Here is a 24,679-nt window from a genome sequence, read left to right as displayed (position 1 = left end):
AGCACACCACACGCTGGCCAATTTTGGCATCCAACGGCATTGAAGGGGTCAACTCCATGGGCTATAACTCAGCTGACATTGTTCCACTGTTGGAATTCACTGCCAAAATATATCACCATAGTGGCAAACTTGAAAAGTTCTATTTGAAGCAAGTATTTTAGTTTTTTATAGTATTACTCCACTTAGCTGCCATTACAAATTCTTTACACCGACCAAACACCTCTTTTGAAGGGGCTTTTCCTCACTGCTTCCAGGGAAATAATTTGTGCCAAATTTTAGCAGCTATTTCTGCTCATTAGAAGTTTTTATTCCATTCCCCATCCCCCAGTGGCAGGATCATCCATCATCAACAATTTTTCAGGCATTAAAGGCCTCCTTAAAAAACGCCAGAGGTTTCCAAAGTCTCCCTCAGGTCAAAAGAGATCTCAAGGGAGCCTCAGAACTTGTGGTGGTGGTGGTTTGGAATAGGAAACTTTTAATAAGCAACAAAAGCCTGCAGCAGATAGTATCATCAGCTTGCATGGGCATAACTTTATGAAAGAGGATTTTGGCAGGCTTTGGGTTGTGTGAGAATGTTTCTTGTAGTCTAATGTAGATAACAGTCTTCAAATTGTATTTTAGAAGGCTTTCACGGCCAGTATCCAATGGTTGTTGTAGGCTTTTGGAGCTGTTTGGCCGTATTCGAAAGGTTTTTCTTCCTAATGTTTTGCCAGTCTCTTCAGAGGACAGGATTTAGAACTCTGTCTGTGTTCTGGTGTAGTGTGTGGGACAGTTAATTATTTGTAGCTGTGGGGTCAGCTTTTGTCCTTTTCAGGAGATTGGGTGATTATGGTGATCAGGGTGTTTTTTGTTATGAGTGTGTTGTTGTGATAAGGGGGAGATGGTCTGTCACTGTGATTGAAGGGTGTTGTTAGCTAGTCTTTTGTGTGCACTGAAAAGGACAAAAAGCTGATCCAACAACTATAAATACTCAACTATTCCACACAGTACACCAGAACACAGAGTTCTAACTCCTGTCCTCTGAAGATGCTGGCCACAGAGACTGCAAAATGTTAGGAAGAAAAACCTTTGGATCATGGCCAAACAGCCTGAAAAACCTACAACCAGTCTACAAATTGTTAATAAATACATTAACATTACACTGCATCGCACAAGATTCAGCAACCTTTGTGTGTGCGTGCGTGCATGTGTGCATGCAAGAAAGCAGCCCTACCTTCAACCCTTATTATCCAGGCATTATACGGAAAGGTATGAACACCTCTAGGTTTCCCTATGTGCTGGAACATTCCATGATAATAACAGTTCCAAATCAAACTTCCAAATCCTGGCTCTGCAGCTAAGTATTCCAAGCTCACTATGCCATCCAGTGAGTCTAAATCTCAGGACTAAACTTACAAATAGATTGACAAATATTCCGCTTCCTTAGGCCACTGGTGGGCAACATGTGACCTGCTGGCTGCATGCAGCCTTTTGGAAGCGCAAAATATGGCTCCCTGTCATTCCCACATCCTCAATATTTTAGAAAAGCTATTTGGAATCAAAAAGTCCCTTTTTCCTTCCCCTTGATATGGGGAGGCAATTGTGCCATCACCCTTCCCCCCCACCTCCGGGTTGCTGTTATTTTGGCCACTAAAGGGTGCAAGTTTTTTAGTACTCCCATTCCCATTTTTGATACAATTGGGGGGGGGGGTGAGGTCATACCACCAGCAAAGTCTATGGACAGCTGTGTGCAGCCTCTCTAGACTCTGGCCTCCCGTGCTTTAAACTTTCCATAAACATAGAAATATTTATCTGGGAGGGGCTGGCCGTGAAAGCTGAACCTGAACTGTGCTGCTCCCTCTCAATGTGAACAAGTTCATCTGGATAGAAATGCCTTCTGTTCCAAGTCAGTGGAAAGAAGGATTCATACAGTACTTGTTTTTCTGCTTTGGAGTCTTTGGGGTCTTTCATAAGATTGCATCTAGAAACCAGTATTTTTCCTATCTCTTTCAGATCAATATTACAGTGTGGACGTGGGCAGCAGAATCGCAAGACCAGTCACTCTGCAGACTGGGCAGACTGTTTCCGGCGCCTGGTACAAGTGTCCTTCAGAGTGATGAGAAAATTCAAGTGGTTGAAAGAAAAGCTGTTGCATTGACAATTTCTCTAAGTTTTTATTAATAAAAGACAATGAAATGTTCATACATTGATCCAAATTCAAAATAAAAAAACTGATTTAAACTTAGCAGCCATTACACTAATACAGAATAAAAGACAGATTAGACAGTATACACCATTTCCAAAATTTGTACAGAACTTAATTAATATTGCCTCTGTTCAGGCCTCCTCTGCCGCCCATCGCATGGGTTACACCTGCAAGATAAAGCAAAATACACATATATTTTTGTTCTAATTAACTTTTTGTCTTTTGCTACCTTAAATGTCAATGTTAGAGGATTTATTGAGCCACAACTCCGCACGGCCAATGCCAAAGCTACCCCTTTTGGGACACCAACCAGTTCTGCTACTTTAAAGAGGACAGACTCAGAACTGTAACAGGCACCTAATTGTTAACTTCACCCATTTATAAGCAAGTTAAAAACAACAGGATAGACTGAGAAATACATTTCAACTCATTCAAACATGTTATTGATAGTTAGATTGACTCCCTAGAGGCTACAAAAGAATTCACTTTGGAGAACACTTGATACACTAAAGTTAAAAATTATTCAATTGTAATTTAAAAGAAAATGAAAATGATTTGCATCTTTAAAGAGCAACCTCTTCTGTAGGTAATTGAAGATACCATTGCTTCAGACATTTAAAAAATGGGAATTCCTAATTCTTTTTAAAATTCTAGTGGTAAGGTTGTATGTGTGTTTTGTTTTGTTTGGGTTTTTTTGCTATTACTGCACATCAAATCCCTTTATAACAGCTATACACTGTTCCAGATCATCCTTAAATTTGTTATTTTCCTCTTATTTCAAAAGAACAACCCGGCGTAAACTGTAGAATTTTTAGACTAATCTTTAGATTATCTGATGTCTTTAAACCCAATGCATGATGTTGGTGGCCACAGTACTATCCAATCCATATACTGTTTGTCTAAACAACATATAGGGAAACCATTAGACATCTGGCATGTTAGTGGTAACACTGAAGGGTACCTACCCCTCTGTCTGTTAAACTGACGACCACGAACTCCTGTTCTTAATGTGGGTGGTTGGAGCCTAACCCGTCGGAAAGGCTTGGGATGATTACTGCTTGTGTCTGAAAAGGAAATGGCATGAGATAGAAAATGCTGTGACTGTATTGTGATTTGTGTTGCTAAGAAGTATAGCAAATTGCCAATTTTCAATATACAAGCTGTGCTCTTAATTTTTGTACTTCCGACTTGTGGAGGTGGAGGTGCAACAAATAAAATCTCTATGGAAAAAATAACTGTCTCTCATCTCTTCTGCATGCTGCTATTCAGTTATCACAAGCATTTTCTCACTCTGCTTCAATAGTAAATGGGAGTAACACACAAATTCCAATACTTAGAAATGTAGTCATTAGTAATGGAAAGCAAAAGTTATTTTTAATACTTTGAGCAAGATTTTTGATTAAAACATGACAATCAGTGTGTAGGCTGGATGAGAGACTCTGGAAGCTGTAAGCATCTAACCTGGCCCGCTCCAGAAGTACCAAGATGAGGTGGTACAAACCCCATAACCTCCACTGATTCAGTGATTCAATGCTCCAGTTGGATGGAGATCTTAGTACCTAATTATACTAATTTGGCAACCCTTTATCAATGCAAAAGAGTAGTGCCTCAAACTGGCTATACAGATCATTAAGACTGAATGGGAGTGAACTGTACCTGCAGAGGAACTAGAAGGAGGATCCTGACTGGTAGAAGGGAGGTCTGACTCATCAGGAGCTTGAGATGATTCTTCTTCTTGCTGGCTATCAATTTCTAGACCAACCTCTGAAGTAATTCTGAAGGGGATACACATAGCAGTGTGGTGAAATACATGTATATATTGCAAGAAAGCTTCCCCTCTAATGTGTGGACAGCTGACACAGCAGCACGTCTGAATTCTGTACAAACACACACTGCCTGGCAGGATACCTGGGTTGATCTCTGAGCATAAAACACACGGCAATAAAATTACTGAGTGTATGCATTATACCTAATCTCTGCAGACCATACATTATCAATGAAATACAACATAGTGTTGCAACTGCTAGGCATGCCTAGAGGAATGCAAGTCTTGATTAAAACCTCTTTCCCTGCTGTTGGCAATTGCTGCCGAGCAGTCTGACAGTCCAGTTTGAGGAGCCTCAGAGTTTTACTACAGCCAGCTTCAGAGGATAATGGAATATATTACTTGTCTAATTTGAATGCCATTTTTCAGTGCACATAAATCACACCCTGCAGCCATTTGAAAATTCTGTTTCAAGATTGCAGCCTCAAGTTAGTTAAAACATATAACACTTGGAACAGACACTCTTTCCTCTTTCTAGAGGAAACAAGAACATCAGTTCATAAGAACATATAATAATGGCAATTCCTTGAATCTCTTTAGTCCCAGTCTGACACTCCAACTGATACCAGATGCTTGCTTTTCTAAAAATGTTGTGATTCACAGCTCAATTTCTCAACTGCAGTACTGCTTCCTATTAAAACAAATGGTCTTATCCGCAGCCCTAGTGTATTGTGGAGCATGGTGTTCCACTGGAGTTGTGGAATGCTCTTCATGTCTATCTTCACAGCAGGATAAATAGGATCATATTTTTGAAATGGAAACAAAGGCAGCATTCCTCATGCTGGATTTTATGGGGTCATTTGTAAATCCCTTGAGCACTGTTCCCGTTACAACCAATAGCAGCAATTGTTTTGAGTTTAGTTACTGCTAGGGACTATGCTGGTCCTGTGGATGCAGCACATGCTAACAATACAAGGCAGGGCTTTACTGAAGTACACATACTGCAAAGTGCTACTCTGATAGGGATAATGGCACTGCTGCAACAGTACTGGCATCAAGAGTGAAATGGGAAGTTGGGGGCATCTGAATGGTTGTGACCTTTGCACCTTCTGCTAGACATCAAATCAGTAACACGGGTATATTCTTGGACAAAAGAAACTTGATTTGAGTTTTTGACAGCTCATTAGTTAATACAAACAATGGCAGGTGAGTGGTCTAGCGCTGGAGGGATTCAAGAGAAAACTGGACAATCATCTGTCAAATCTGCTTTGATTTGGGTTCCTGCAATGACCAGGGGGTTGGACTCAATTGCCAATTCCCTTCCAACTCAGTTATTCTGTGAGTCCAGTAAAATCACATACACACCAGTCCTCTACCAAGGGAGAATGTAGTGACAACCAACTGCATGGCTGAGCTTACCCTTCTGATTCTGCCTCCACAAAAACTTCATCACCATCGTCACCTGTCCCAGATTCTGAAGTGGTTGATAAGTTACCAGTAGATGTTGTAACCATCGGGACAGACTGGGAGGCATGTTCTGAAGCATCAGCAGTGCTACTTTCAGTAAACACAGAAACTAGAAAGAATGGCAAAAGGAAAGAAACTATGTTACAGCTGCTCATGAACTTTATACCATCTGCTCCCACTGCATCTCGCAATCAGGAAATCGAAGATACTGAACACTGAAATACGTAAGTGGTGGACAATTTTTGGTGGGTCAATGGATCAATCTCTCCCTTTCCTACCCAGGAAAGATGACTGCCTTCCAGTTCCATATAGCTCTGGAATTTGGTAGCATGTTTCTAAATTACACTTCTTGCTTAAAAGAAGCCTATAGAAAACATGTGCACCTTTGTACACTGTTTTCAGAAATAATAACAATCTTTTTCAAAATTCAGTGAAGAGGACTTGCAAAAAAATGGGCCGGGGGATATTTAGTCCACTTGTCCACCCTTAAATAAAAAGAGATAATTTCAACTGAATTGATTACAAAGTGGAACACATACAGTATTTCATAATACAAAATCTGAATTATTTGCATGTCTTCACAGTTATCCATCTGTCTACCCAATACAATAAAGCTGGGGAGGCGGTGCTGTACAGCATTTGTTAAATACTCAGTCGGCAGTGCTGTGCTTTGGAAGCCACGAGTTGTGTAGGCATGGTTTTGAAAATATTTGTGGATCAGAATGCAAGCAAAAGCGCTTTGGAATTTGCAGGGCAGTGGCCAGAATCCTACTAACACCATTGATGGTAAATCTGTTGGGGTAAATCACAGCTGTGAATTGGTGCACATTAAGCAGCTAGTGCAGGCATTTGTTGCTGCACACTAATTGTGTGACTTGGTGTGCAACAGCAAATACATTAATTTCTTAATGTATGGCAATTTGAAGAGAAATTTATACTAATGGAGTTACACCAGCACAATTTTTCAGCTGTTCTAATCAATGTATGAGAAACAGATGTGCCATCCATTTATCCAAGTTTATCTCTGAATTAAATGCACCCAATCACACCTTCCTATTTCTCACATGGGAGAGACAAAAATAGAAATAATATTAGGTGACGTACAGACAAACTAGTTTCAGAAAGGACAGGAGACCCCTATGCTTAGTGACTGACAGTCATTCAACGATGGAAACCATATACTTTTTGACATCTAAGTTAACATAGTTTGTTGGAAGTGCATTTTTGGTTTTTTTCCATGAACACACATTTTTATTACACTTGTACATGCATTTTCAATAAACTATCTTCATTTTATATGAAGAGGTGCCTTGGGAATGGGGTGTCAGATCATCTGTAAATTCTTGCAAATCATTCAGATGCCACAGGAGGCTAGCACAAGTGGAACCGTGATGGACTCACTATCCACAGAACCAAAATGGTTCTAGGGAGACATCCAGTACTCACCTGGTGCTGCAACCTGAAGTGGAGTTGTTGGGACACTACGACCTCCTGATTCTTCTTCATGGGCAAGGAAGAGAGGGGTTTCATACATTCCTAACCCTACAAGCAATTTGGAAGCATTTTTGGTTATAGGGAAACAAACAGGTTCTTTTTGCTCTAAAATTAGGAAAATTGTAGCTGTTTATGAAATGGAGCTGTTTATGGTAGTAGGAAATGGTTCAGAAAGTGAAGAGACTAACTGAGCATACTAAACTCTGCTGTGCGGTTCTTGGTCAGATGCTAGTCAGGTAGTGCTGCCTTCCCTTTAACTGACTAGACAAAAAACAAGTACATAGCTGAGAATGTGGATTCTCCATATAGAAATCAAAATTCAGGAAAAATAATGAACCAAACATATTACATCTGGAAGTTGAGTCATGGCAACTGGACTTCTTTCTTATTAGGCTGAAACATGAGTAGTGAAACATTTCAACCTAGTAAGAAAGAAGTCTGGTTGCCATGACTCAACTTCCAGATAACGTCACTCGGATGATGGAAAATCTTCACGGAAAAACACACTACAGTTGGAGAAATGGATGCAAACAGTAAACCAAGGGCCTGGATATAACAAACAATATGCTTTAGTGTTATTTAATGTGATTTATAACCATGTGACTGTCGCATGATTATAAATTGCTGTTTCCTTTTGTTTCAGCTGCCTGGCTGATGGGCGGTGAAGCTGGGTTACTGCAGCCACACAGCTTTACTGGGATCTAGGACGCAATGGTCAGCTTCACTGCCCAGAAGCTGTGGTATGACGCTAGAAGCCAGCAGAGAGGAGCAGCATCACATCCCAAGATGCAGCAGTCCGGCTTCACCAACCCATCAGTTGGGTGGCATGTGACAGCTGAACCAGGCAGGGAAGCTCAGCAATGGGCTGGCTCCTGGTGCCACGGGGCAGATGTGGCTGTTGTTGTTGTTCCCACCTCTCTGACAGCTTCCGGTCTCCACATTCTCCTCCTTCTGCCTTTGCCAGTGCTCATCAATTGCCTCTCCAGCCCTGTCCACACCTCTTGCTGGCAAAGACACAATATGCACCAAAAGAGGTGCCAAAACAATTGAAACCAATTGGTTTCACAAGTGATTTAAAATAAACGACCCTCTGGTGGAAGAGTATTTTACCTCACTTTCCAATCAAAAAAACATACTTCCCAGGCCAAAAATAAAAACAAACAAGCAGACAAACAAACAGACAAATAAATAAATAAATAAATAAATCTATGTTTCTAGAACATATGGCTTATGGAAATGGTGTACAGTTTGTGGGAATTTAGAGAGATATGTAAATAGTGGTATCTTTCCATCACAGAATGTTAAAAGATCATAAGATGTTGTTAAATGGTTTTTTGAGCAGCAGTTTCACTTCATGTAGTTGTGTGGAAGAGTTCTGAGTTTTCCCTTTCTACTCAGGAATTCATCTCCTATGCACTAACTTATCAGAAGAAACTGCTCTTGCTCCAAGATCAGGCTCTGCTCCATCATAAGAAGCATACTAAGAGGGCTATGGGCCACATACTGTAGCAAGATGGTATACAGGAAATGCCTCACTTTGGAGAAGGCTGCATGCAAAAGTAGCCATATTGTATGAAAGAGCACTTGCACCAGAATGAGCTTTGTTAATTGGGGGAAACTCTGCACGTTCTCTGGAAAGCTATACTGGCCAAACTCTTTAGTATGTTACAATGAAAAAGTTATGTTCCACATATGTACTTCAGTAAGTGTTGAACTACCGAGCAAACACCAGGTCACAATGATTTTTTTGTGGGCTGATGGTAAAGCTATCCATCATATATACATCTTTATACAAGAAAACCCTTCACAGGTGAATTTTGATAAATCTAAGCATATTTTACTTTGTTTGCAAGATTGTGGACTATATCCAAATGGATGTCCATTTGCACAACTGAATTTTCCCATCCTCTACTCATCCCTATAGTACTCCAATTCCAAATACACCTCACATTTACTCCATAGGCTTTCCTAATTCTAAAGAAGAAGACCTGAAGGGCAAACAGGAGGCTGCGTTGGGCAAGGGTGGGGGTGGGGTGGGGTTGATTTCCCAGAGGTCTCTTCTACTGGTGGAACAGCACCACTGGAAAACCACCTCCTGGATTTGAAGCAATACAGACATCTGTCAAAGAGACTGGGAAGGCATAAGGGAACAACGTAACAGAGAAACAGCAGAAATAGTGGATTACAGAGCAAGGAAATTCAAGCAAAAAAAAAAAAATTCAAGGGAGAAAAGACGTTGGAAATGCAAGCTGTTTGTCATATAAGCCAGTTTTCCTATGGTCTCCGTGGATGCTCATATTTCTCTCAAAAGCGATGAAGATGAACATCTTCACTGCTTTTGTCTGCACAAATGAAAGGTAAGATACAGAAACTGTTACATTCTATGTCCAAATACCAAGTCCTCTAACAGTGGACACATTTAGCACCTGGAGGGTAACACACCTTTGCAAGCTTTTAAAAAGGCACTTAATGATGTTGCACAAATCATTTCAGAGACTCTTTACCATGTATGTTTTTTTTAAGACTGACCAGTTAGTTTTGCCTAGAACAGGATGAGATTATCTTATCTGAGCTGTTTTGCAATTTCTATTATCTTTCCCTAATGTTGGGAAAGTGTGAGGGCAAGAGGAGAAGGGGACGGCAGAGGATGAGATGGTTGGACAGTGTTATCAAAGCTACCAACATGAATTTGACCCAACTCCAGGAGGCAGTGGAAGACAGGAGGGCCTGGCGTGCTCTGGTCCATGGGGTCACGAAGAGTCGGACATAACTAAACGACTAAACAACATTATCTTTGCAAATCTCACTGAACAGAAAACAAAAGGGCAACATAGGACAGCTTTACCTCCTTGTGATGCGAGTTGCCCAAGATCTGACTGACCAGAAGTCTGTGGCATATCTTCAGGAGGGCCAAACCTAAACCTGGGAACTCCAGCAACCTGAGGGGAGCTGGAAGAGAGAATGAGTTCAGTTTTATGTGTTGGTGGCTAACTCTTTGTCTTTATGATGGACAGAGAAGAAGAAAATAATGATTAAACAAGGTAAGAGCATAGCAATAACTTTCTGTGATAGGGAATTTATTCCAGCAATGTGTTTGGTAGAGGAATTCTCCCACTGCACATGGTAAAAAAAAGTACAGTGGCCGAAAAAACAAAGTCTGTATTCTACAAGACAGGAACTATTCTGGCAATTTTACATTATTTGAAGAATACTAAAGGGTGATACAAAAAGTGTCCAAGAACCACCAATTTCAGGAAAGCACAATATGTTGTTGCAGAAGCGGGTTGGGAATAGAACAATTGCATGTGGAAGTTCTCAGAAATCATTTCACATGAAATATCTTTCTTTATAGCACGGGCTTTTGTTCTGCTGAGACATTTTAGACTACTAGGTACCAGCCAGGACAGCAAATAGTCTGTGATGGAGGAACTGTAGCCTAAAATACCTGAAAGGTAATATAATAGCTTGATGGTTTTCTGTTTTCTCTGTGGCTTCCTGCCATTTGACCTGAAGTGCTACAATGGCTTTAAAAGGATGAACTGACAGGAAAATAGTTCACTTGCTATTCTTTTAAATGTCATTTCATGATCCTAACATTCCAATGTCATGGGAGAGGCAACATTTTGGTGTCTCAGCTGAAAATCCACTTACTGAATGGCTTCTGCAAATCCATCTGTACGATGTGGAACAACCAAGGTTGGAGTGCTTGGAACGGTCCTGTCCTCATCATCAAAAAAGTGCTGCTGCTGAAGAAAACATCATTAGGACAAGAAACACAAAGATTTTTCTGTCAATGTTCCTTTTTAATCAACCGCAATTTATAACCATTTGCTCTTTCAAAGAGATAAAGAGCAGTCCTATTTATAGTCAGTTTTACTCATTCTGTACTTGAAGGCATGTCCGTGATGGACAAAAGAGCAGAAGAGCAATTCAAAGAACCCAACCTCAGTAGAAAGATACAATGATTTTTTTTGTTGGTTTCTCCATTTTGTTAGTCTTTATACCTAACTTTCTACACCAGAGCCCAAAACATCACCCTGATCTTGTGCTTTGGAACTGGTTAAAAAATTCTGCATCTATTGCAACAGGAGGAAAATATGATCATTGAAGTCACAAGGGGCACAGCTGTTCTGTCAAGATGGAAAATTACAACTACTCAATTCATTTTAGAAACAATGGGAGACAGCAGTCTCTAAATGGATCAGAGGCCTGAGATAACACAACTTTAATAGAGGAAAAGTTCTGTATTTAAGGAAATTATGCTACTTACCATGCCTCCGATGCCGGGGGTTAACTGAAGTCCACGTCCCACTGACTGCCTCCGAGTCATCGGTATCCGCTATGTATTAAAGTGTAAAATGCTTTAGTATGCATGGCCAAATCTAACTTGAGCCCCCCAGCACAAGATGAATGGATCGATTTCCACTGTCATTTTTCTATCTACTTCCTCATCTGCAATTTTTAAATGAAACTGACACATTTTAATTCAAATTTCTGAATCTATTTTTCCTGCAAAACAAGATCTTCTAACACACATTATACACTATACATTTATTTCCACATACTGTACGGAACCCAAATTTTGCAGTTCTGTTTGTAATGTGTATTGTTTTGAGCCGAACAATGAAGTTCTGATTTTATTTTTCATCCCTAAAGAGTATTTTTCCCTTGGAGATAGTGATGCAAAAAACAGGGAGAAAAGTTGTAATCAAGCGATGCTCTGGCATGAACACTTTAGTGCATGTCATTACTCAACCCGTCAATTTGGAGACGGTGGGAGTAGTGGGAATCACCCACACTAGAGGTGATATGGACCACCTTACCACTGTACCAGACCCTGTAGTAATTCTAGAACAAATAATAATGGCAATTCCTTGAAGCCAAATTTGAGAAGAATGTAAAACCCAGCTAGGTATAATCATTCCTACTTACTCTGAGACTCCCATTTTTTTTTCTTTTTCTAAAGGAGGAATGACCCCAAAAAATAGCCTGGCAAATGCACAGGAATAAGAACCTGTCAGAGGAGCCATCTCCTCTTGGTTCTGTACCTGTACTGGCGGTCCCAGCTCCTGCGGTGGAGCAGGAATAGCATGAATGGTCAGTCGTGGGGGCAAGGGGTGAGGCCGAGGAGGACGTGGCACCTGTCTCTCAGAAGCAGATGTTGGCTGCTGTTCTCTTGGACTTTCCTGAGAAAAAGTGGACTCTGCCGCTCCTGAGTTCCCTTCACCTAACAATACAGAAATATGTATTTACAACTGGATATATGTGAACAAAAACCTGTAATCAACCACTTCCAAATATGATGAAAAATGAGAATATTTTGCCTAATGAGAATAAGAACAGGACAAAAAAATGAAACAACCAAAGTGTCCACTATGACATGTAAAGAATCTCCATTTCGCCATGAATATTAAGAGAAGGATGGGCATACCTTCTAGGATCTGGAAGACAAAAACTGCCATACGCTACAGATCCTAAACAACAACACCCCCAGAACTGAATGAAATGATACTTTTATACAGGTGTGAAAATAAAGCATCCCACAGGCTGCGTGTTACCCCAAAGCCATTTTTATGCCCGCCTCCAAGATCTTTAACATATTTTGTATTAAAAATGCTTTTATTAAAAGTTTCAGGAGCAGCGTTTCTTCTCTCTAAGATGGCACACAGTCTAACTAATGTGTTTGCGAGCATGCACACTCTTATACATGTACATCTTTTGAGCTTCTACCAAACTGGAAATCATGCTCCCATCGGTTCTGGTCTTTGAAAAGTTTGCGAAGGATTTGGATTTTTGGAGGGACTCCGGGGCCTTCAGGTCAGTGAAGGACAAAAATTGCCCCTATATCCAAGGAAGGCATACAGCCCTGTTTTGACATGTTTTTAAAAATATTTATTTTGTTTTCCCTAAAATCAAAATAAAGGCCATGTTCTTTATGATCAACATACCCTCTAATTTTCAGCCCTGCTGGGTGGGACTCGGCCTCTCTCTCGTGTGTGTGTGTGTGTGTGCATTCTCCCCCCCATCTCTCTCTCTCTCTCTTTCTGTGTGTGTGTGTATGTGTGCACAGGGTTCCCTCACTACCAGAACCAAAAGGGCTGTGCGGAGGAGGAAAGCTGCATGGAGGGAGGCAGAGCTGAATGTGCACACACAGCCGCACATCTTAGATCTCCCCCCCCCAGTCTGTTTTCCTTACATAAATACAAAATTTTCATAAAAACACCAAATTACACCATACCACAGTTTTGAGAGTCAGCTGCCCTCTGGCTACTTTCACCTCCAGCAATGCTCTCTTCTGTTTCTGTACTGGGATCAACTCCATCAGGTCCCTTTAAAAGTCAAAATACAACTTGTGAGGGGTTGAAAGTGGACATTTCTCCTAGGTTTTTAAAGATATGTTTTTAATTCATGATCTCTCTTGTACTTTAAGCCAACTAAGCAGCTGTTAATTTACACTCTTCATATTAAGATGCTTCATTTTGTGCTCTCTTTGATGAATATTTTATTATCTAGATCAAAGCCGATTCATTATCTCTTACTAATCAAACAAAATTTGACAACTGTTTCAAATTTCATGAATTTTCAATAAAATCCCCACCAAGCAGCCCTCAGGGCACGAAAAATACCAAGTTAAGCACAATTCACAGAAATTGTTTAGCCAGTCTTACCTCAGCACCATCTGCTTCATATCCCTCAGTCCCATCAGCACTCCCAGTGCCCTCATTGCTGTCTTCACCTTCATCTCCCATTCCTGTGTCTTCATCATCCTCATCATCGTCATCCTCTTCTTCATCCTCATATTCCTACATCAGCATTATTTTAGAATACTGTGATGAAACTAATCATGTTTGAGCTCTGAAATACTTGCTCATACAAGTGATCAACATGGGAAAAAATCAAGCTGAAACATTTGCATTTTTCATGAACAAGATCCTTGGAAATCATATAGCTTTGCTTTCACAGTTAGAGGAAGATAGTCCCTTAAAGGGAGTAGTGAAACACAGAAGCCTCTTTCTGCATCTTAGTTCATAGAATAAAGTGAACATGATGCTCACTGATGTTGCTGCACATTCTCCCCACTTGGGTAAATGCAGCCCTCCAGATACAACTGAGGGGCAACTTCCTAATTTAGGGATGAAGTGTCAAGAAGTCATACAAATTTTTTTTATAATATTCTGTATTTGCCTAAATATAAGAAATCAGTTTTGACAAATAACAGTCCTGATAATTTGTGCATATTAAATAAGTGGTTACTTGTTTAACCTATATTTAAAAACTTAACATAAAAAGTCAATATAGAACTCTTTTTTTGCACAAACAAATAAAAATAAATATAAAATAAAATCCATATACCTCTGCTTCCCCATCATTTTCGTCATCGTCATCTTCTTCATCATCACTGTCAATGACAATTACATCATCTCTCTTGCCCTGGCCATCCTGGGATGAACTTGTATTCTGCTGATCTGACTGAAGGGGTCCAAGATCTATTGGGAGAGACTGGGAAGTTTCCTCACTATCCTCCATGGGAGTATACTCTCCTTGTGTGACACCCTGCAAATCAAGGCAAAGATAGGCAAAATCAGCGTAGTAAGCCAACATGCTGCTAACACCACCACTAAGAGCAATTATCATCCTTCCGCCCACCAGAGATTTCTCTAAAGAACACATTGTGGGTATAACACAGGAAAGTTCCTTGTGCCTCGAGCAGATCGGTGAGTCTGCATCTCCAGCACACTTGACAGAGAATGTATCAAGAGACAAGGGGCCCTGGCTGTGCTGCTTTTGTTGCCACACCTGTCCAGGACAAGTAAGACATTAACGGCCTGAAGTCCTTGCCAGTAATAGCTGAGAGAGATCTCAAGTTGAAAAAGAGCACAGCCTGTGTCTGCTATGCCTGGGGGTTTGCTACAGCTCTGATCATGGGACAGGAGCCTAAGAAATACTAGGAACTGGACTTACTTCCCTTTGCCATATATTCATATCACATTAAAATGCCTTCTCTGGATTCCATCACACTGTACGGATGAAACGCAGGACTGATCAAGAGAAGGGCTGCTGACCTCTCCAATAGAATCCTGTGAATCCTGATTGAAGGCCTGAGCTTCTATTTCTCCATCTGTACTCTCTTCTGCAGTGACTTCTTCCTGAAATACCATAGTAATTCTTTATGTTAACTTCTGTATGAGATTACGGGAAACACGGAAGCCACCTACAATCTCACCGTGAACACAATGTTGTATCTGGGTTTAGCCGGGTAGGTGGGGCTCGTCAGCCATGGAAGGCAGCCCATCTAGGAGAAGGAAAACTCCAATTTCAAACCTCCACTGCCTTGTGGCTATATCCACTCATGGAAAAGGCTTCAGGAGTTAACCTCGAGGCAAAATCCGGAGCTGGAGTCCCGAAGGCAGCATGTGTCGTTCTGCCAACTCCTGCGACATTGCTGGAACCAATTGTATTGGCTCTTGCCTTTCCATTGGACCATTTCAGCAATGTGGAGAGGGGGGATCTGCTGCTTGGGTAACAGCCTATCCTCCATATTACCTTACCCTGGCTTCATGCTCTGGAGAGGACACTCCTCGATTCAGAGCATGTTACCATAGTCTCTCGAGACTGAAGGATGCCTATGTATCTGGGTTTATTAAACATAAAAAGGAAAATGACATATAACCTTATCTATAACCTTACAAATGTAATTTTAAAGAGCTATGTTAACATTGACCTGTTCATTTTTACTCTACTCTTACCCTGAGATTGGCTTAATGCCAGTCCCTTAAATGTGATCTAACCAAAGGGGGGGGGGGGGTAGAGAGAACCAGTGCCATTTAGCAGAGGAATTCCCACTGTTTTTCCAATGCACTGCTTTGTCACAGGGATATGACTTATTTCTGACTTAACTACGGACTGCTCCAACACGCAGATGGCTTTTGTATGCAACAACCCAATTACTCAGGCTCTGCATGCTGAACAAGCAGGAGACTGCTGTCAAATCCAAACGTAACACACTTTAAGCAATACAGGGAGATCCAAAGTTATGAAATGGCATCACTGTATATCCAGACACAACTGATTGGCCACCAAATCTGGAACAGATTGATGCCCTTCTCACTGTTTAAGAACATTTTAAAGCCAGCTTTCTGGGGCAGCTTTCTAATTTATCAATTAGTCAAACTGCGATACCCATATGAAAGACTAGCAAATTATTAGCACAAACCTCAGGCCCAACTCTTTGGACACTTCTCATTTTTTTGGCAAGAGGCATATCAACCATATCCTCAGAAAGCTGTTCGGAATTCTCAACGGTGCTGTCCTCTTCTTCTTCCCGTGCCCGCTTGGGTAAAGAAGAACTTGGTGTCGCTGAAACTTAAGGAAAACATATTATTTTTGCTCCAAACGTTCCATTAGCCAGATGGAATTAAACATAATCAGTGACTGTGGATTTTTAATTTTGAGGAACGCTTGGCAATACATAATTCAGAATATGAAGCAATTTAGAAAAGAAGCTATTCATTTTAAAATATTGCTTTTTAGAATTTAAATAATTTGTTTTTTTAAAAATAAGCATACAGGAACATAGTTGAGAGGACAATGCCCTTCACATTCCTGTCTAGGAAATTAAACCAACCTGTGCCGAACACTGCTGTTGATGTAGAAGGCCGTTCTATCTGGGAGCTTTGTACCACCTCCAAAATCGTTGGAGAGGGTTCCTGAGTGGCTGGCTCAATTGGGGGATGACTCTGCTGAGTGGGCTGTACAAAAGCTGTAGCTTGAGTCTGCTGCTGAACTGTCAAGATAGGCTGAGACAGAGATGTCTGCACATTGGGGCTTGTGGAGCGCACAGAACCACTGGTGCTTCCAAAGACTGGAACATGTTCAACGGGACCTTCTGACTGCATAGCTGAAAAGAAGGTATTATGATAATGAGTCACAGAATATGGGTTGTAATATTTCTGACTGAAAGCCATGTCTTTGGCCCAGAGTGCAAGATACTAACTTCTAATGTATATATCCTGTATCACGTCTTTTTAAAAAGTACAGTGGTGCCTCACAAGACGAATGTAATTCGTTCCGTGAGTAGCGCTGTCTTGCAAAATTTTCATCTTGCGAAAAGCAGTTTCCCATAGGAATGCATTGTAATGTATTCCTATGGGAACCTTGCAAGACGAATGAATTTTTTTTCGTCTTGCGAGGCATTGGTCTTGGGGAAAAAAAGTCTTGCGAAGCACAGACATAGAAGAAGCTGTCTTGCGAGGCATCACAGCAATCGCAAAAACGATTTGTCTTGCGGGTTTTTCATCCCGCGAGGCGTTCTTCTTGCGAGGCACCACTGTATGTGAAAAAGGAAGTCGAACATGACACGATCAAGTGGCAAATGGGGATTAACGGTCCATCTATTTCAGTACCTTTCCTTCAAACAGAGGCCATATTTGGATGTGACTAATCAAGTTTAATACAACATGCTGGACAACTGGTAGGAGGCCTCATATGTGTCTCGTTTATTTAGACTTTACAATGGAGAAACCTATGCAGCACTCAAAGTCACATGGGATTTTTTTTAACCACAAAATTATTATGAGTATTATTTTAATGATGAATGAACTTGTTAAACTTTAGTTGAACAACATATTACCTTCTAATACAACATTGTTCTCTTCAAGCCATTATTTTGAAAACTGAAAACTATGCTCAGGTGGAGAAAAACATTTTCCATGGGTCAAGCCATTTCAGTTTACTCCTCTTTCATTTACAATTCTCCTCCTTTGATTTTTAAGGAATTGCTTTCAAATGAATTTTTGCAAACTATGCTAGATGTTTTCAGCTTCTCTAGATGATGACAGGAAGATTTTCAGCTATCATGAGAACACTCATGTTATACAAAATCCTTAACATAGAGAAATCCTAAGGCAGCAGTATATATATGTTTCAAATATAAAATCTCAGCTAAAAATGTCAAGCTTTCCTTTTTACTAATATTTCATAAGCTATATAGTACATTAGAATTTTTGATTTAAACCCAGTTTCACATAGCTCTCCCCTCATTATACCTCTTTTAAATTATTTTAAACTATTTGTTTATTATAAGGTATTAACATGTTCAGCTGATGCATCTTCTAATCAGAAATTACCTTCCTGAGTCTCCACTTGTGTGGTTGGCATTACAGTGGCTGTTGGTGTTGTGGTAGGATTTGTCACAGTTGCTGGAGTCACCATAGGACGGATACTGGCCCTCGGAGTTGATTTGTTCCCAGCTATGGCAGCAGCTGTCACTTTGCTTGGGGTAGACACAACAGGAGTTGGTTTGATATTGGCTGTTGGTGGATCTGAAGTACTAGCACTAGAGGAAAAAAAAAGAAGAAAATGTATGTTGGTTTGATGTTAAGTTAAACATATAAACAAGACTACAATGCAACTTGTTTTTAAAAGGGCATCAACCCATACAAAACCTCTTAATTTTGATCACTCCACTTTCCCAAGCATGATCTAGAACAGCTCTTAAACCTTCACTTTTTTCCTACGAACAAATACATTGGAATCTTATGCATGTGGAAGTATCTAAAAAAGGACTCTGGTGCAACGCATCAGACCACCAGTCAATTTAAACTGGCATCCTTACAATGGCCAACCAAATGCCCACGGGAAGGTCACACACAGGTTAGGAGTGCAACAGCTCAGTGTTTGTGTTACTCAACGAATGGTGTTCAGAGGTATACAAGCAAACAGGTAAAGGTAAACCTGTGGTCATGGCATACTTGATCTTTCAAAATGCTTGAACTACATCTGTTATCAAACTCTTCCAAATAAAATCTAGCAGTCTTGCACTCAGCATAGATACAACAAGCAAAGTAGGGGTGGAGACAGTTGACAGAAGTACAGATAAAAGAAAGCCAGAACTCACATTCCTCTGTCACCTGCCGCAGGAGTTGACTTCAGAGTAATCTGTCTCTGCTGTTCTGGAACCTGATGAATAAAATGAATGGGTAAACCACAGAAACCACAAGTTCAACAAAAACGTACTTAAGAAATCACTCTCGTCTTGTGTTTTACCGAATTACCAGGGGGGTTGTTTACTTTCAGGTGCTTATTATACATTCATAAGTGCATACATCACAACAACATATAGCAAAATGTTGTCACTGAAAACCATCCAGGTGAGTTTGCCATCTTAACCATTTCTGCTGACTGAGAACAGCAGCTCTTTCCCTCTCTCCTATCAGAGGTACCCTACAGCAAGAGAATGAAGAACTACAATAGGATTTCAATGGCCACTGCCAATCTAGCAGGACCTTTGCGGAGCAGATGGGAAAAGCTAAACCATCTACCTACCTTGTTGGTGGACTCTGGAGGCTCATCCCGCTGCTCATGATGCCTCTCCTGCTGCTCTCGCAGCTCGCGCTCCAAGCGACAAACCCGGCCCTCGTACTGGGATTTCAGGGCACTCATCCGGACTTCCATCTCAGCCTTCTGCTCTTCCAGGGTGTTGTTCTTTTGCTTCCATTCTTCATTTTCCTTTGTCAGCTGTTCTTTTGCCCCTTGATTGAGGAACAGAAGAGTCAGTCTGTTCTCCAGAACTCTGTTTACCAAATCACGTCAAAGGAAGTATGGGAACAGATTTTTCCCTGGAAGACTCATTTTGATACAGGTACCACAGCAATCCAAAGATATTTTTAACACAGGATTTTCTGCCTGTTTTTTTCACCACTCAAGCCAGAGAGATAAGGGAAGCTTTGTCTCAGGAGACCCCTCAGAGACCATGTCCACCAGCTCTGGCGCTAGGATGGGTTTTCAAGTTCTGGTTTTATTTGGAAAGAACGGGACACAGAATGTATGAATATTGATTCCTGATCTCTTGACCATATCTGATCTCTAGTTCCCAAAAATCTGAATGTGTTTACCATATGAACAGCTAAGGGTGGACTATTACTGTATTGGGGGGGGGGGAGCAAATGTATACGTATGCTGACCATATTTACTACTTTCTCAGCCAGTTCCCAGAATCTGATCAAGTGGGCTTTTGCTCTGTGCCTTGATAAAGGATTTAGTTTTTAAGATTCCACACACCTCTGTCTTACTGCCGCAACAGGCCTCTGCAAAGTAGGAAGTGTTCCCAACCCACCCACCTGCTAACTGTGCAATCCTCTGCTTAGCAGCCAGAAGAGTCTTCTTCGTCTTTTCTTCCTTCTCAGCCACCTGTTGCCTGAGCTGTTCTTCCTGGGTTGTTTTTTCTTGTAATTCTTGATGAAGACGGGAAACATCCGACTGCAGCTGGGCTACCTGTTCCTGCAGATTTTTTACTTCATTGTCTTTCTCTCCTAGAGTCTGTGTAGAAAGAATGAAAAATTCATGGAGCTTTTAGGACTGGGTAATTACTTCCAGCAGCCAGTGGGTTAAATCAAACATTGAAGATGAAGATCCTATAGAATCCAAGGGTTATAAAAACATACAAAATGTCTGTCACTGATCAGGGCGTTTACCGGTAAGTCTAGGCATTTCTGCCTGTGGTAAGGCAATTATGGAATTTTGATTTATAAAAACTTATCCCTATTCCCTAAATTCACACCCTGCATTTGCCACAAGAAACTTTGGGTAGTACATGCACGGACTACCTTAGAACTACCTTTTCAGTCTGGTAAATGAATGAACGAGCAAGTGAGTAAACACACACACAAGCCACAGCACCCTGCTTCTGTCTTGCCAGTAACCTTTACTCTAGTTGTATACCAGGAATGCACATATGTGCACATCACATAAGTCTCTCTTACCTTCTGTAAATTTTCAGTCTGTCCCTCCAGGGCTTTAATTTTGGCCTCAGCCTGGGTCAGAGCTTCTTTCATCTCCTGAACTTCCTTATCTGAAGCCTGTTGCTCTTGCTGTTCTGCAGAAGACTGAGTGGATGCTTCAATCACCTGAAGTTTCAGATGAATAATGTAAACATGTCTGCTGGGGACCAGTATCAGTATTACGCATATCACTAACTTCAACCAACGTGGGCTCTGTAGATTCACACACTCAGATTATGGCTGCAGAGGTGCCCTGGAGTGCCACCGGCAAAAAGCACAGTAACCTTAAGAACCTCAGCTCCTCCTATACAGGTCCTGCATGCAGGCGAAATACAGTGGATGGAGGAATCAGCTACATGGAGTGGCTAATTAGTTTGCTGGTCTGCCCCTTGGCCTAAGGTGGTCAGCACTATCAAGCTCCTTGTGAACTGTGGCCTCAAAAAGAATAGTAACACACGTAGAGAAAAGCATACTGTCTTTGAGTATTAATTACAATGCAAAAACATCCTGCAGAACTGGAAAAGACATTACTATTTGTTGAATAATGATACATTTTGTAGAGATCACTGGAGTAGGGTTAAGTACTTCAAAACTATAGACTGAAGTATGAGCTTTTTTACATGTAGTCATGATGATCAAACCCAAATGACAGCTGTTTCACTTATTCTATTTGTCGACTCTTAATAGAGTAATCTGAAAACAAGCAGCTATATTAAAAATCTGACTGAAGAGCGCTCTTCAATATTTACAGCCACCGAAACCTACCTTGTCATGTTGTGCTTTCAGCTCTTCATACTGTGTCTTGTATCTCCGTCCAATTTTCTTGACCTGAGTTATGGTCTTAACTTTCTCTTGGATGTCAGCCACTTTCATTTCTAACTCCCTCTGAAGGGTTTCCTTTTCAGTTTTTGTTTTTGCTAAATCTTCACGGAGGGACTGGACCAAGTTCTGATTTGTTGTCAGTGATGCATTTGACCTGAACATACATCGAAAGAGTCTTAACACTACACAAGCATGTGTACTCGACACCTTCATAGGCTGCTTCCAACTCAACTGTTGTATGATTCTATGGACTACTATATTTTTGTTTAAGGAAAATGTGAACTGAATGGTTATAAAGAAAACTGTAAGAATAGTCAAAATAATACATTTGCTACAGTATGGCTAGAAATGAATATACACCTATTTTAAAGGTATTTTTTATTTATTACACCAGTGGTCTCAAGCTGGTCTTTAGCTGTGGTTACAGACAAGACTCCAGAATAGACATGATGGCCCTCTTCTTGCAGATAGGCCTTGCAGCAATGATTCCCAACCTTGACCCCCCCCCCAGATGTTCTTGGGACTAAAACTCCCAGAAGCAATGTTCCCTCTAAGGCGCGTGGCTGTGCACATGTGCGCGCACACAATGTCACCTCTCTCTGTGCAGCTTTCCTCCTCCTCCATGCAACAACTGTCTTCGCCCCTTTGGTTCTAGTCGCGACACATGTAGGGGCAAAGTCACACGAGAGGCAGAGTGAAAATTAGAGGCTATGTTGCCCAGAAGCCTTCACCACCAGCTATGCTGGCCAGGATTTCAGGGAACTGTAGTCGAAGAACATCTGGGGACCCAAGGTTGGGAAGCACTGCTTTATAGCCACACTGGAGAAAGTTTGTAGGTTACAGCCAGATGGAGAAGCTGCTGAATGTAGCTTGCTTGGCAGAGGTCTCTTGGTTCCTCCCATACAAAGCTATGTTTCACTTCACTGACAAAGTCACTCCTAAGAGTTGAGGGAACTTGCTCAGAACATGGTAAGGCACAGAAGGTTTTGCAGGGCAAGGAAATAAGGAACATATGGATCATCTTACTAAAAAAGTGCATTTCTAGATAGATTCAAGCTTATATATATGAAACCACTGGATACTATTTAACTGTCTGAAACTCTCTAGGATCTTCAGTAGGGATCTTTCCTGCCCTGCTCCCTGAGAGCATATAATCAGAGGATCTAAAAAATGCCACGTTTAATGTTTAAATATGGGGCCAAAATTGCATGGGTAAAGACTGCAAATTTATGAGCAGTAAAATCCCTGCACTACTGTATCCTATATACAAGTGACTGAACAGGACAGTAAACAGAGGACAAAGCAAAACAAAGTGAAACTCCTCTCCCTTGTTTCTCTCTGCAAGGAAATGATCAAATTCATTCTCCCAGCCTATGAGGCATTCCATAATTTTTTTACCTTGCAATTTCTGCTTTAAGTCTGCCTATTTCTTCACTCATCTGTTGTATGCGTTTGGTGTTCACTTCTTTCTCAGAGAGCAACTTCCGATACTCTTCAACATCTGTATCTTTTTGTTGGCTCAGTAAGTGCTAGAAGGGAGCGTTCAGCCATTTTAGTTTTGATTCTTACAAGGCAGGAAAACAGATTTCATTTTTAAGCTTAAAATTTGCTTCAGATTGTAGTAGACTGTAACATGGAATTCCAAACACCTATTAGCCAAACCAGACTGGTTTCAACCATGACATCTCAATACTAAAAGTTTCCTTTTAGATACTGCAAATCAGCACCAGAAAGCAAGCATGTGATGTTTCAGAGTTCATGGACAAGGATCCTAAGATAACTTAGGCAATCACAGATTAATATTTCCCTTATGAAAGCTTTCCCTGTTTTTCATTTGAACGGTTCCCCCTGCATATTGCTAAAAAAGGGGGAAGAGATATACATTCAGCTCCTCTTCCTATGAGCATCCTGGACTTCCAATATTCTCAAACACTTTTCTTTAGCCTCGCCAAGTTCCACTGATAGTATTCAAAAGCATCTCTTGTCTTATCATCAGATCTTTACTCCAACATCTTCAGTGCCTTCCTACAGGTAACTCTTTAATACCCAAGGGTGTAAAAGCATTTGCTAACTAGCTCAGATTTCTTCTGCCTCTCTTTAAGCCCTCTCCTTCTGTCATTTCAGTTATATTTTCAGCCATTCTGAGACAGAAAGCTGCTTATCTGAGTTGGAAGAAAAGCACCGAGGTCTTGCAAAGGAGATTATGTTAGAAATGGACAGGAGCTCACCTGGGTCCGGGATTTCCAGCGTTTGACATCTTCCTCCAAGAGCTTCTTCTCTGCCTGGAGCATACCACTCTTCTCACTCAGCTCGGCATTTGACTCTTGTAAAGGCATGATATCCGCTTCCAGCTTACGCACCTGCATGCAGAATTATATGTTAATGTGGCACTTTTACTATCCAGTAAAATGAAAACCTCTCTTTGCACATTTTTATATATTTTTTTCTCAATAAAAGAACAGATCCCATGAATTCCTCAAAGGAAAATATTAGCCAATAATTTTATGAAATACTGTTAGAGCACTACTGTTCCGGAATTTGGACTTTTAATGAAAGCTACAGCTTTATTTCAGAATATCTACAGCAAGTGACATGACTACGTTTGTTTGGGAATTCTGAACATGATAGTTAAAGCCCATACTGACTTTAGCTTGCATTTGCTGCAGCTCCTGTTCCAATCTCTCCTTCTCTTCCCTCAGCATCTTGTTGGTTTCTATCAAAACATTCATGGTCTCAGTCTTCTTCATAAGCTCTTCATGCTGGGCAATGGTTTTTGCTGTTACCTAAAATTCAAAGTAATACTGCAGTCCAAAATGTTTGTGCAAATCTCTCTGGAAAGATGCAGCCTGGAGTGCTATCATATTTCTTTATGAGATTTTAGCGTATCCATTAGTAAAACCTTGCATTTTAAAAATGTTTTGCTTCCAACTCTTTCCACACTGACGTTTCTTGAAGACTTTGGCCCACTGCCACACAGTGCAATCGAGAGAATAGGGAGCTCACAAGAAACACCAGCCAGGCCTAGAGGGCCTCATCATGCTCTCATGTGAGCAGAGGGCACAGTGTGGCATGGATGCAACACTGCTTTTGTGGCTGTGCACCAGTGGCCAAACAGTCTTCTTGGGAGGCTGGATCACAGGAACACTTCTCAAATTATTTATACCTTTG

General features: G+C 40.9%; 2 protein-coding genes across 6 annotated transcripts in view; one reads left to right on the top strand and one right to left on the bottom strand.

The window, feature by feature from the left end:
• The window catches only part of PRG4 (proteoglycan 4), a 41,524-nt gene extending 38,794 nt beyond the window's left edge, over window positions 1–2,730 (top strand). The window contains exon 12 of the mRNA XM_072998116.2: window positions 1,993–2,730. Coding sequence (XP_072854217.2) covers window positions 1,993–2,096 — 104 coding nt within the window. The 3' untranslated portion in view covers window positions 2,097–2,730. The remainder of the gene's footprint in view (window positions 1–1,992) is intronic.
• TPR (translocated promoter region, nuclear basket protein) overlaps window positions 2,134–24,679 on the bottom strand; it is a 60,415-nt gene continuing 37,869 nt past the window's right edge. The window contains exons 28-51 of one of the 5 annotated variants that reach the window (XM_072998112.2): window positions 24,157–24,294; window positions 23,740–23,871; window positions 22,910–23,040; window positions 21,455–21,665; window positions 20,672–20,815; window positions 20,030–20,228; window positions 19,236–19,441; window positions 18,808–18,869; window positions 18,038–18,246; window positions 16,537–16,809; window positions 16,126–16,274; window positions 14,975–15,058; window positions 14,265–14,465; window positions 13,580–13,714; window positions 13,150–13,240; window positions 11,960–12,138; window positions 11,182–11,250; window positions 10,563–10,657; window positions 9,757–9,860; window positions 6,864–6,959; window positions 5,370–5,526; window positions 3,842–3,960; window positions 3,151–3,249; window positions 2,134–2,352 (exon numbers count right to left, since the gene is read on the bottom strand). In XM_072998112.2, coding sequence (XP_072854213.2) covers window positions 2,297–2,352; window positions 3,151–3,249; window positions 3,842–3,960; window positions 5,370–5,526; window positions 6,864–6,959; window positions 9,757–9,860; window positions 10,563–10,657; window positions 11,182–11,250; window positions 11,960–12,138; window positions 13,150–13,240; window positions 13,580–13,714; window positions 14,265–14,465; window positions 14,975–15,058; window positions 16,126–16,274; window positions 16,537–16,809; window positions 18,038–18,246; window positions 18,808–18,869; window positions 19,236–19,441; window positions 20,030–20,228; window positions 20,672–20,815; window positions 21,455–21,665; window positions 22,910–23,040; window positions 23,740–23,871; window positions 24,157–24,294 — 3,339 coding nt within the window. In that variant the 3' untranslated portion in view covers window positions 2,134–2,296. The remainder of the gene's footprint in view (window positions 2,353–3,150; window positions 3,250–3,841; window positions 3,961–5,369; window positions 5,527–6,863; window positions 6,960–9,756; window positions 9,861–10,562; window positions 10,658–11,181; window positions 11,251–11,959; window positions 12,139–13,149; window positions 13,241–13,579; window positions 13,715–14,264; window positions 14,466–14,974; window positions 15,059–16,125; window positions 16,275–16,536; window positions 16,810–18,037; window positions 18,247–18,807; window positions 18,870–19,235; window positions 19,442–20,029; window positions 20,229–20,671; window positions 20,816–21,454; window positions 21,666–22,909; window positions 23,041–23,739; window positions 23,872–24,156; window positions 24,295–24,679) is intronic. The other 4 variants (XM_072998113.2, XM_072998114.2, XM_078392336.1 and 1 more) reach the window with 4 other exon arrangements.

The sequence above is a fragment of the Pogona vitticeps genome, chromosome 4, assembly GCF_051106095.1.
Source record: "Pogona vitticeps strain Pit_001003342236 chromosome 4, PviZW2.1, whole genome shotgun sequence".
Classification (NCBI taxonomy): Eukaryota; Metazoa; Chordata; class Lepidosauria; order Squamata; family Agamidae; genus Pogona; species Pogona vitticeps.
This window is presented reverse-complemented; position numbering and strand designations above follow the sequence as displayed.